The 12,500-nt window shown below is 51.4% G+C and overlaps 1 protein-coding gene across 3 annotated transcripts in view; it reads left to right on the forward strand.

Moving 5' to 3' along the window:
- Positions 1–54: 54 nt before the first annotated feature.
- LOC125948870 (fizzy-related protein homolog) overlaps positions 55–12,500 on the forward strand; it is an 18,417-nt gene continuing 5,971 nt past the window's right edge. Inside the window, exons 1-3 of one of the 3 annotated variants that reach the window (XM_049675372.1) lie at positions 55–272; positions 1,692–2,316; positions 2,429–2,819. In XM_049675372.1, coding sequence (XP_049531329.1) covers positions 2,204–2,316; positions 2,429–2,819 — 504 coding nt within the window. In that variant the 5' untranslated portion in view covers positions 55–272; positions 1,692–2,203. Of the gene's footprint in view, positions 273–1,032; positions 2,317–2,428; positions 2,820–12,500 lie in introns of those variants that run through there. The other 2 variants (XM_049675373.1, XM_049675371.1) reach the window with 2 other exon arrangements.

Consider the following 12,500-nt stretch of genomic DNA (forward strand, 5'->3'; position numbering starts at 1 on the left):
CGAACGCAACACACCCATGCAGCAGAATAATTGTTCTTGCGTTGTGGACGGTGGATCGCGGAAACCATTTTCACGAATTTTTCTGTGAAAATTCGGAAAATCGGGTGTTATACCGTGATGGTTCGTAGCGCAACGTGTAACCCATCGGTTGATGGTTTGGTTTGCGGTGATTTTTCACGCTCCGAGTTGCTACAAAGCCGTTAAAAGTGTAGAAACGAACTAGTGCGCGCGCTCGAGTGAAAACGGTGTGGGTCAGGGGGCGAAAGGAAAAGGTAAAAAGTTTTTCCAACAAAAAGTGTTAAAATGTGCACCTGCAAGCAAGAATCACGGTGCCACGTATGGAGGGGGGCCCGGGCATTCGAGTGAAATTCCGTGTAGCTTTTCCCCTTTGGTGGGGAAGATCTCGTGTGATACGTTTTCGAGCGTATTCAACCGTGGCATCTCCGCTGTGCAATTATTGTGACGACCACCGAATAGTAAAGAGTGTAGATAAACCCCCAGGAAGAGTAAAAATAAAACCCCAGGAAGAAAGCGCGCATTTACGACGACAGTGGATGGCCTCCAGACTCCCAAAACAGGAAAGCGTACAGGCCGATTACGACACCAGCAATCCAGCAGCTTAATAACCCTCGCTTTGGCTAGACTATCTCTCTGCGTACGACGACCTCATTTGGCTGAGAGAATCCCATTATTGTATCCGTAGCGGACCCCGACGATAAGCACACGGGACCACAGTCCGATAATGCGATCGTAATGACGACGATTCTCAGCTTATCTGCAGTGTCGTCTAATATGCAATTAACGCCCCCTTCCTCGGATGCACCTCAACGGAACTGATTGTCCGTGCTCGACCAGACGACCGTTGGTGATTAGCATCATCCGGACGTGCAGCACCGAGCTAGAACCGGACGGACCACTTCCGATTGGTGCATAATCGAGAAAACTATCAGATATACCTGAGTAGCCCTGTCGCTTGGGATACGCTTTTATCTATTCTGTTTTGCGATTGAAGCTGCGTAAAGCAAAGAGCAAAGATAACGCGGAGATGACCCACTACTTGCGTCTTGAGCAAAACAAACAACATAAACAACAGATTCTTGCTTCTGGATCGAGAATCTCTCCTTTTGGGGGATTTTTCTATTGCCTCTCAATCTTTATTTGCATTCTTGGTTTCTTCTACTGGACAGTGAAGCCCATTCTTTGTAGTTTCTTGCTTTAACTAAATCAGGGTTGAATGTTTATTACTCTAAATCCACGCAAGAATAACCAAAACCCAAAGTACCTGAGTACTGAGAACTCCAAATTCTCATCATAGTGAGAAAGAGAGCACAGTTTTTACTCCGAGTGAGAGCAACGTTTGTGTGCGTGGAATGTACGGGGCCCATGCAGCAAAATAATTGTTCCTCGCCGGCGTCTGAGTTTTTTTGGCTTTCAAACAATTAACGGCCGCCAGCAAGGAAAGATCTCAGTCCGCGCGCGCACGATCTTTTAACAATTCGCACGTCCGAAGACGTATTTTGTGAACGTGCAGTTTTATCTTTATTTTGAGCAAATATTTTGTACGATTTACCTACATCAACCTATTCGGGAAGCAATTTTCAACGCTCGTCGTCAGTTTGTGTTTTCTTACCGGCTTTGTTTGTTTGTTTTTCCGTTGGTTTTGTTGTTGCTGTCCACGCACCCAAATTTAGAAGCAGAATCATCCTCATCTGGCACGAAAGTTTGTGAAGTGAACAGAACGAAGTGCTCCAGCTGTTGCTGTGATCTCGACTAAAATTCGACGGAGACGGCTCCAAAATCGTTCGAAAGTGCATCGAAATTCTGACAAACGTGGCCTCCAGAGAGTGAAAGAGGTGTGAAACTAACTTCGGTGTCTGTTGACTCAGCTGGTGGCGAAGAACAAATTGTGCGTGACACTCTCTAGAGCGACCGAGGAGGAGGTGGATATCAGGAAGGAACGAATTCCCTGAAAATAGAACACACGGACGCGCGTGTGCGGTGTAGGACGAAGACGACGACGACGACGACAACGACGACGTTGTCATTTGTCTGAGGCTGCTCGCGTTGCAAATTGTGGCCAGACGCCGTGCGTGTGTGGGTTGGTAAATTTGCGAATACGGATCGACTGGACCGGCGCGAACCGACCTAACTGGACGGCGGATCTCCCACACGACAAACGCCGCGGTCGCGACATCAGCTCATCATGTTCAGCCCCAGCTACGAGGCCCGCTACCTGAAGCATCACAGTCCGACCGCACGCAGCCTCTTCCCCGTCGGTGAGACATCGCCCGCGTACGATCGCTTCATTCCCTGCCGGTAAGTAGTAGCCGCCCATCAGCCGTCACATGATCGCAAGTGTCTCGCTGTCATCGCTCTAGATACTAACGACATCTCTACGAATCTATCTCTTCCCTTTCCCCGCGATCAGCACGAACAACAACTGGCACACGACGTTCCCTTCGCTCAGCTCCAAATCGAATGAAAACTCTCCGCAATCTTCAAAGAAGCAGCGCGATTGTGGCGAAAATGGCCGTGACAGTCTCGCCTACAGCTGTCTGCTCAAGAACGAACTGCTCGGCACCGGGATCGACGATGTGAAGCTGGTGGCGGACGAGAAGATCGGCGGTAACGGGGGCAACGGTAGCGGCGGTGGTAGCAACGGTGCTGGTGGTGCTGGTGGCGGCGGTGGCGGCGGAAGTTCCAGCACCGGTGGAGCCGGATCAGGAGGCAACGGTGGCAGCGGAGGTAGTGCAGGCAGTGGTCTGCTGTCGAACAGCAACCGGCACGGCCTGTTCAAATATCAATCGCCAACGAAGCAGGTGCGTTCCATTCGAATCCAGTTTCCCCTATCAATGTTGCCCCAAGCAACTACCCCTTTCAACTTTACTGTGACTGGTGGCTGCCTAGATCCGAGGAGTCGTCCCGTGCAGCGTTCCCTCTATTAGCACTAATTATCGTCATACCGGAGCTAGTAGGCCGGGAATGGGTCACGAACAAGTTCGTTCATTTACATCTCTCGCTATCGTCGTGGTCGTTGTGGTCGTCGTGGGACGATAAAAGCTTATCAGTGAGCACTACATGCGGTTTGGCGTGACTACTGGGATGCATTGCGTGCTACTGCGTCGTGAGACGAAGCTGGTGACACAATCATTCACCAGACGGGGTGCAGTACTTGCCGATAAGACACGAGCACCGCCTCGTATCGGCTTGATAAGATAGTCAATAGCAAATGGAGGGGTGATGTGATGTGGGCAGGATACCGGCTGGTACCTGCATCAGCGCGCGCCGCACAAGCTTTTTCGAAATCACGATCATGCATGTCTTACCTGCTAAAGGGCCTACTGAGTAATGAGTAATATTTACCAGAAAACCCAGTTCGGTTTTGAGCCCCCTAGTGGTTGCGATAACACCGCCGTCTGTGAGTCAACGGAAAGAACATGCTTCCTGCAAACGCAAATGCTCACGATCGTTGCTAGGCTCCCGTGCTAGGGTGGGAGCCACTTGCATTTTCTAGGCCAACCTTTTGAATGGCAGCCGCAGCTAATGTAAACAGATAAACACTCGTTCAGGCACTTGCATACCGGGCCCCTAAGCCTGGCCTCCGGAACTGGATGGCGGCCCATATTTGCTTCCATGTTTATGCAATTCCACGACAACCGTGGCGCTGATGATAGTGTCACAATGACTAACTGGGGTGTGTTCCCATTTCTGGTGTATCATTCCCTCGAGCCGGAACCACGAGCTGTTGCTGCTGCTACTACTACTACTACTAAGAGTAGCAGCAGAGACCTCTCTCACTCTTCGCTCGATGCACTTACTTGTTCTTATTCCCCATCGTCTCCTCGAACCGTCTCGCTTATTAATAGATCGTGATGGGGACTGCTTTTCTCTTGGGGTTTCGGGAGACCAAACGCGTCAAGCGACCCCCCACCACCACATGATCGAGAGGAATGCACGCACTCTGGGGGGAATCTTCTTTCAATTTATTCCTTCGCCTCGCCGTGGTCCACCACCACCACCTGGGGAGGGAGAAGGTAGAGCTCGTTTATGTGGTCCGGTGGTCCGGTGGTCCGCTTGGCCCGCGGTTCACGCGTAAAGACCACCTCAAAGGGTGATTCTATAGAGCACCGGAGTGCACTGAACCCTAACTGCGGGCGCACACGCTCACGATCACCCATTTTGGGGAACCCGCTCCAAAACCGATCGATCGGAAGTAGCGTAAGTTCCTGCCGAGTGTGGCCATTGCATTGCATGCTTTGCATGTTTAATGTTGTCACCAAAAACAGTTTCGGAAGGAAGGAAGTGGCCTAGAATGGTAACGGAGGGGCGCACGCTGCTGGGTAAGCATTCGTGACTGGCGCGCGTTATTTAGAATTCATCAGCATCAGCAGCAGTACCAGTAGCACACGATCAATCCGGTTCTACTAACGCCACTGTCGGCTTCACGACATCTCCTCATGAACACCGCTGATCGCACGGAAGAGAAGTGAACCAACGACCGAAGACACGAAGCGAGCGAGCGAGCGAGCGAATGACCGACGGGACCGAGCGAGCTGACGGTATCTACCCGATCTTACACGATCTTCCACCCCGCGGAGATCGTTCACACCCTTTTGACGGCACGGGGTACGGCGCACGGTAGCGCATCGTGACGATAGCTATCGCGCACTATCAATCGCTACTCATCACCCATGTCACCAATCATCATCTCCTGCGATCCCACCCACCCTTCCCTTTGTCACCGCCACCACTGATCGGTTTGACCGAATAAGAAAACGGAATCGAGCGTGATCGAGCGATCGCGCGAAAAAAACAAATATGCTAAACACACATTAGCATAAGTTGAGGTGACACACGCACAGCACACGCAGGTTGGCGGCGGTGCACTATGGTTCCTGGCCCAGGAGGTGATTGAGATGTGACGGCGAATGCGTGTCAGTCATTAACCTCCTCCCGCCGCCCCCGGGGAATCCCCGTCCCCGGGCCGGTCAATCACCGCACCGAACCGACCGGAGCGATGCGCGTTCCTTGTTTCATTGACTTCAACTTTCATCTTCCGCTCAGTCTTTTTGCGGGTGCGGTGCGGTGCCTAATGGAAAAAGGACTTTAAATGACGGTGACGACGACGGTGGCGAGGAAGATGAGGAGGTAGGACGACGCACCCGACGCAGGCGGCAGCTCGTCAGGCTCGGTAATTAACGCAATTATCATACGAATCGCAGATGATCCCGTTTCCCCCAGAAATGTGTGCCAAATGAGAGAGATTTGCGAAATTGGCAAAAACGGCCAAGAAGACGCAGCGGCTGGTGGCCGGCAGGCCAGTCACCGGGTGCGTAAGGCACGCAAGAATGCGCGCCGCACGCACTCGCACCACTGCTGCTGCTGCTGCCGCCACACGACAGATAAGAAGCCGAGGCTTGGCTTAGGTTCGCTGACCATCGCTGACCGCCGGTGCCGGCGGATTGAATGGTTAAGCATATTCAGCGCACTCTCCTCTCTCTCTCTGTCTTCCTTTGGTGGCTCAGGAAACGGAATTTAGGGTGCGTTTCGCATAGGTTTGCAAAAAAACAAAACAAAACCGATCGATCGATCGGTCGGTCAATCGATCGCTGCCTAGGAGGAACAGGACGCACTTTTGCTCCAGAAATCGAAACCTCATTGACAGCAATTACTATGTAAACGGCGCTTCCTCCTAGACCCCCTAAATTCGATTTCGCGAGATGGAGTTGCTCCACTTCGACAAGACGACGACGACTTCCACTAATTGCTTGATCGACGACGACCAAGTCCACGGTGCGTTCGTTTTCCGTTTTCTTCCTTCCCTCCGGGGGGCCAGCCTGCCAGCAAAAATGCGTAAAAATTCGCAACAAAACGGGGTGGCAATTAAGAAATCGGCTTTTTGATCCCCGCCTCTTCCGCCGCACCGTCGCTGCTACGCACATGATGATAACGAAAGCCCCCGGAAAGTAGTTGGAAGCCTCTCTATGGCTAACGCGGTTTTGTTACTTTGCTCCTCCTCGTTCTTCTCCTTCGCCTCGCGTTGTCTGCTCCTTTTCGGCGACAATTAATTGCTGTATTTGATGTGCGTAAAGCTTTTGGAAGGGGGGAAGTACGCATTAGAAGAGAGGAAGCATAACTTCGGGGTTTTTTTTTCTTCTTTTTTGGAACCGTTTCTAATGTCGCGCAAATGCTTGGTGAGAGGGGGAGCAATCCGTTTTCGCGAAAATAATTCCAAAAACTTATCCATTCCATTGCGCGCTCGTGGCCCTCGTGGCCCCCGTTGGTCTGTGCGTGCGAGCACGATAAATATTGGACAAATTGGTTTACTTTCATGCTTTATGCTCTGTATGCTGGCTGTACGCGGTTGGTAGAACCTGTTCTTGGCGTGGTGCTGGAAGGGAACCGGGCGTAAATTTAATATTTTTATTATTAATAGTTTGTTTGTACAGCGGCGAGCAAAACTGTGAAACCGTTAATTGAGGTTCTCTGACCACGGATCGGAGCAGCAGCAGCAGCAGAATGAAGCCATTTTCCGGCCGGTCGGTGGCCGCCGGTTTGTGTGTTTCGGTACAAAAAAAAAAAAGAAAGAATAATCCAACTCCGGCCACGCATGGTGGCCGTTTCTTTCCGTTAAAGTTGCGTGCGTCCGATAGAAGACTACTGGCCTTACGCACGCATCGCAACCGCGGTCACAGCACCACCACCGCACCGGGACTTGGCGGATCCATTTTTCATTGGCTTTATTAGTTCCCCCTGATTTGTGGCCCCCGTGGGGGCAGGGTTAACGATTAATTAAGTGCATGTGGAGGGTGCACGCACGCACGCACGCACGATGACCGATCGACGCCAGCCAGTGAGCCGTAAAGGCCCCCACGCCCATTTTGTCGCCATTAAGCCGTCAAAACGGTGCGACAATTCCTTCTCTCCGTTCCGTTGTTGAGTAATGGGGTATCAATATTGCCTCAAGGCCGCTTCTTCTAAAGCTTCTCCTCTCTAATCGTTAATCGTTCGTTCAATTGGAGCACCAACAGCAAGCAAGCACACACATAAGGACCTCTAATTATCGCCGCGCAGCACTTGACTGCAACGAGCGATCTTTTGTTGTTGTATAGTGTGCGATAAGAGCATCACTTGTCTTGCAGCGACGGCGCACACAGTAGGTCATCACCTTGCCTTCACCGTCATCAACAGGAGCAGCAGCATCGGGACCTAATATGGAGTGCAAAATGCGCCTCCGGGGATCATCGATTGTGGCTGCAACGTGCGATATGCGATGATCGGCGCCCTCGAGGTGCTCTTGGTGATAAGAGGTGGAACAAGCGTGTGCAGTACCGTGCGCCCCGTAGATCAAGTTCACGCTTCACCGTAGGATGCGATCGCAGAGCGCTGCACTCGCGGTCTGACCTCGTCATAGCACCGCCTGCCTCCGAAAGATTGGCGGCTATTCTTCAACTGGCTGGCCTGGCGCCAGTGATAAGGATTTTATTTGGTAATTTCCTAGTTTCTCCGCCGAGTCGGGAAATCTGTTTCCATGGCTAGAGTGTTGCGAATTGTGAAATCGCATCGCACTGGTGGCTGACCTGGTCTGGATTGAATCATTTTATTGCATTCTCGATTCCACGGATCCTACGAAGGTTCTGCGGCACTGCTACTGCTGCTGCTGATGCGAGAACGTTCTAATTTATAGATCCAGGCCACTAATAGAACACGCCCGCTTAGAGCGAAATCCCTTTTTTGGCGCTAATCTTTCGCAAGTCCGTACCTTATGTTCCGTTTGCTGATTAAAATTTGAACACTTTTAATTACTTTATTGACGCCAGCCACAATGTCGTCGTCGTAGCCGGCGGCGGCGAAGGTGGTGTGTCGTGGGGTCATGAAGGAACACCTCCCTGTAAGTGCTTCTGTGCCATTCTGTGTTCCGTCGCGGGCAATCACCCAACCAAGCATGTCGGCCACGGGGCGTCTCATCGTCAATGATGGTTTCGTTCTTCGATTCGACATGTACCGGTCTCTGGTGTTGGTGGCTTGGCGGGGTCGGTCTCTCGCTCTTCTCCTCCTTCTTCTCCTCCTTATGATGGCAGAGGGCTGCCAAGACACAAGACAAGTGTTGCGACAGTTTATGACACTCTGTAAAGACCGTTGTAGAGAGAGAGAGGGAAGTGTGCTCGTGACCATTCTTTCACTTTATGCGGTCTCTAGCAGGACCTTCACGTTGGTTGTGGTCTGCTAGTTGGGGTTGCTTTTGTTGTGCCTGGCCAATAAATTCGCAAAACGCGCGCAACCACATGGAAGAGAGGATGGAATTGTTGTGGGGCTTTCACATACACACACACACACACACACACACCTCCGGGCGGATCTTCGGAACGCTGGATCGGGATCATAATTCGCGTGCGCAACAAATGAGCACACAGAGAGAGGTGCGTGTCTCTCTGCGATGGGTACACCCCAGTGAACTCTGAGCTGTGAGGTTCCAATTAACGAACTGTTCTTCTAACACTTCTAGGCGCATGGTGAGGATCACGATGAGGAGGTTGTCATGGTAGTATGGGGCCTTGATCGCCTCTTCTCCTTCTTTTCCCCCCCGGTTGTGGTTGATCTGCCATAAATTCGTTTGGTAAGAAGCGAAGTTCGCGTTGGGTTGTGTTGCCGTAAATCACACCGACAACCAATCCGTTCGAACCGTGATTACCACGCCGCGGGGTCCATAAATTTTGGGGCCGCCTCGAAGACGCTGCAATTGTGGTTTTTTTTTGGAACAAATTGAGCAGATTTTAGTGTTCTAGCTCTTAGCAGCAGCGAGAAGGAAAGTAAAAGGATCGAAAGGTTACTGGAGCAAACCGAAATCGAGAATGGTCACCGGAACACCGAATGATGATCATACGCGCATACATACGCGAGCGTAATGGTGTAAATGATGTTCTCATACGCTTCTTGCGGCGTATCGAGTATCGTGGAAAAGGGGGGGGTCTGTTGCCACCCCACCAACGCTACTAGGCGGCAGCTTTCCGGTTCATACCCCCCCCGGGGGAACGGGGACATTTTTGTGGTCTAATTTGTGGCTACTGTCAACCCCTTAGACAATGTGACAAAATGGAACCAAACGGGGCACCCTTCCTCCTCTCTACCACACGCAGCCATAAGTGTGATAAGAACGCCTCGATCAGATGCGGTTTTTGCGGACCGCAGGGGGGTGGCTGTGAGTTATGAGAACTGGTTCATCGGGCCATCCAGGAGGCCACCCCCCCCCCCCCCCTTTCCCACTCCACGGCGTGAGAATTTAAACGGTCAACCGGTTTAACGGTTTCCGCGGTAGAGAGCCCGAAGTTTTTTGTTTTTTTTTTGTTTTTGGTAGAACCCCTGGTACGACGATCGCTAGACGCGATCGCGAAGGAATGGAACGCACGCACGCGAAAGGTGGGAGGGGGTTTCAATTTACTTTAATTGCTCTAGGATTCTCTGTACCTAGCAGACACCGAAAAAAAAATTAGCTGATGTTAAGAATTTGTTAAAAAAAAAGGTATAAAGAACATTAGCCTTTTTGGTGAGGGAGGTAGAGTGCGTGCGCGTGGAGGATCTGGCTGTTCCTGTACCCCCTTTTTGGTAAGCCTTAATCGTACCATTACCCCCGGGGACACCTACTGCGGGTAGTAGCGTCTAGCGAAAAAGAAATCGTGAAGCTTAGTTGCCGATCACTACTTAGTTCCCTTAGTTTTGGTCTAGAATGTGTTCTAGAGTTCGTTGGCATTGCTTCTGGTCAAGAAAAGGTGCCCATACTATTGGATGGGTGCACGCACCTCACGAACCCGTTGGTCTGGTTTCGCGGTATGCGCCAAACGAGGTGCGAAAATGGTGCCAAAGTACCGCCAGGGTTTCCGCTAAATATGCATATGCTGCCATTGCTGGTGCATTGTTGCAACGGTGAGTGTTGCGATCATCATCATCATCATCATACTCGAGTGCACGAAGAAGGGCTCCAGAAAATATGCGAAAATCGTGCTGTCCGTGTGCCTGTGTGCTAACTGTTTATGCACAGTTATATAGGTAGGAGCGAACGAGGTTTATGCCACTTCACACCACTCGCCGCTCGCTGCTGCACTCTCTCGAAAGTGCATTGCCTATTGCGCGCCGGCCATCGTCTCGTTGTTGGTCGGTCCGTCGGTCACTTCACGTGCGAGAGCGAATCATAAAAATAAATAGCGCGATAAGTGGCCACCACCACACCGCACTGGAAGAAGGGACCGCGCTTCTCTTGATGTGCGCGAGAAACGTCTTGATGATGGCCACAAGAATGAGGCCACACCAGCAACAGCAGCAGGCAGGAAGGAAGGCCGGTGCAATATGGCGCGTCCGCCGGTTACACTCTGTTTCACGGCGCGTTGCATCGGAACGCACACGCGCAGTACAGTACAGTGCAGCGTGTACGGTGGTCATCATATACATTCTGGGGCGTAAAGTCCGACAAAGTTCACTTCAATGCACCGCACCGGACACTCGCGCATAAAGTGCGCCAAGTAAGGCCGGTGCGGTGTGTCGAGAGTTCAAAAACCTTTTCCTCGCGAGGAGGAACCAATTGACACACAGACACAGACACAGACAGACAGAAACGATCGCGACCGCGCGACAAAAGTTGCCGTTGAAGCTGATAATAAAATTTGCATTCAGCGCAATAAATTAAGCGAGATAAGCACACAAGGCTCTCGAGGCGAGGGCTGCACTTTGGTTTGTGCGCTGCATTGATTCCTGCTTGCACGGTAAATAAGAATTTCCTCATTGCTTTAAGATATTGCTGGCCCCTGTGGGACACACTGGGATTGTTAATTCCGAGAGCTTTCTCTCTCTCTCTCTCGCTCTGCTACGCTATCAGTAGCAATGGTTAATTGACTGTTTGGTGGCGATCACCGGAACCCCGGGGCGTATTGATTGAGCCAAGATTGACCCCAAAATGTAATGTAATGCCCGGAGGGCGTTCAGCCCCAATCTTCGGTTAGTATATTTGGATGATCGGTGGTGTGACCTCATCGCAGTTGTATTCGCAGTTGAATTTCATTTACCAACCCGCCAACCGACAACGGCCACGATTTTATTGTCCAAAATACGCCCGCCCGCGAAATGGCCAGTTGGCCGCGCAAATACGGCGGTCGTGCTGCTCCTCCTCGAGAGGTGGGTGGAGATCGCGATCGTAACAAAGTGAAGAAGAAGAAAGCCATAAGAAGAGAGGTGCCAAGAGAACGTCGAACGATCGCGAGTACCGACGACATATCACCAATCCGGGAGACATTCCCCCACTCCCTGGGGTCTGGGTAATTTATTCGCTAATTTCAGACGAGACGAGACAGAGCCGAACACTCTGCGGACTGCGGACTAATCTATTCAGCACATTGCACTTTTGGGAACCGCCTGGCCGTACTGGCGTCGTCTTGTCCGTCCTGTGAGCGCATTGGAATGACTTCGTTGACGGCTGGCTTCGTTGCTGTTTTGCATTCCATGCAATTGAAGAGTCAATTAGGGCGCGAAGGATGGCGCGCTTGGTCTGAGGGTTGACACGGTGCCGTGTCTAGTCTTTTGTTGGTGAGCGTTTTCGGTTAATAGCAGCACGCATTAAGGCAAGTAGAGAGAGGGATCGTGATCGTGTACCGGATAGCAACAACGCATATCGATGCCTTTTTGGTTTTTGGAGCAATTTTGCTGACGACGTACCAATTTCTTTCTGAGTTGCTTATTGATGATCGCTTGCCGCAAATTTGAGCTGTCGCGGCACAAGAAGTGCATATGCAGCTCAACACAACTACAACCAGGTGTTGGCGAATGGTGAAGTCCACGGACTCTACGGACTTGTTGTGTCAAGTTGTGTTGTTGTTTGGCTATTGCCCAAGTCGCATTACAACCTTCCAAATGTTTGTAATGTTGAGGAATGTAACCAACAAGACGCTACTTTGGCCAACGACCCAATAATGCAACCGTTCGCCTTTGTCGCGATCATTTCATGCTGACGATCATCATTGATGGTTTGGTTGCGCCACGTCAAAAGGAGGGGGAACCACCTAGAACCTGGTGGTGGTGGTGGTGTCTGTTGTCCATTCTTTCCGGTTGCAACGATCGAATTACGTGCCACGGTAGCACGACGCTATTGCGACATGATCACGGTTCTACACACATACGCGACGCCCCACGGTGAGGTCATAGAACCGCGCGGTGGTCGTCAACCGTTGCTGCTGGTACCAGTTCAGTTCTGAGAAGAATTTGTACACAAAAGTCCCTCCCTCTTCCCGCCGGCCAACGTTTCGTTCCAGCCGTCATCCAGACGAGAACTGGATTTTCCCAAGAATCATCACTACAACTCGTAGGAACTCGTACAAATCTCGGTTGTTGGCACACCATCACCTCACCACGATCGGGATCGCCGCCGCCGGGTTAGGATGGGTCATGGTCCACCAACCATGAGCCATCCATTTGATCTCCAGCGAGCAGCAATGTCAACCGTGATGATCATGAGATGG

Source organism: Anopheles darlingi, chromosome 2 (assembly GCF_943734745.1).
Source record: "Anopheles darlingi chromosome 2, idAnoDarlMG_H_01, whole genome shotgun sequence".
Classification (NCBI taxonomy): Eukaryota; Metazoa; Arthropoda; class Insecta; order Diptera; family Culicidae; genus Anopheles; species Anopheles darlingi.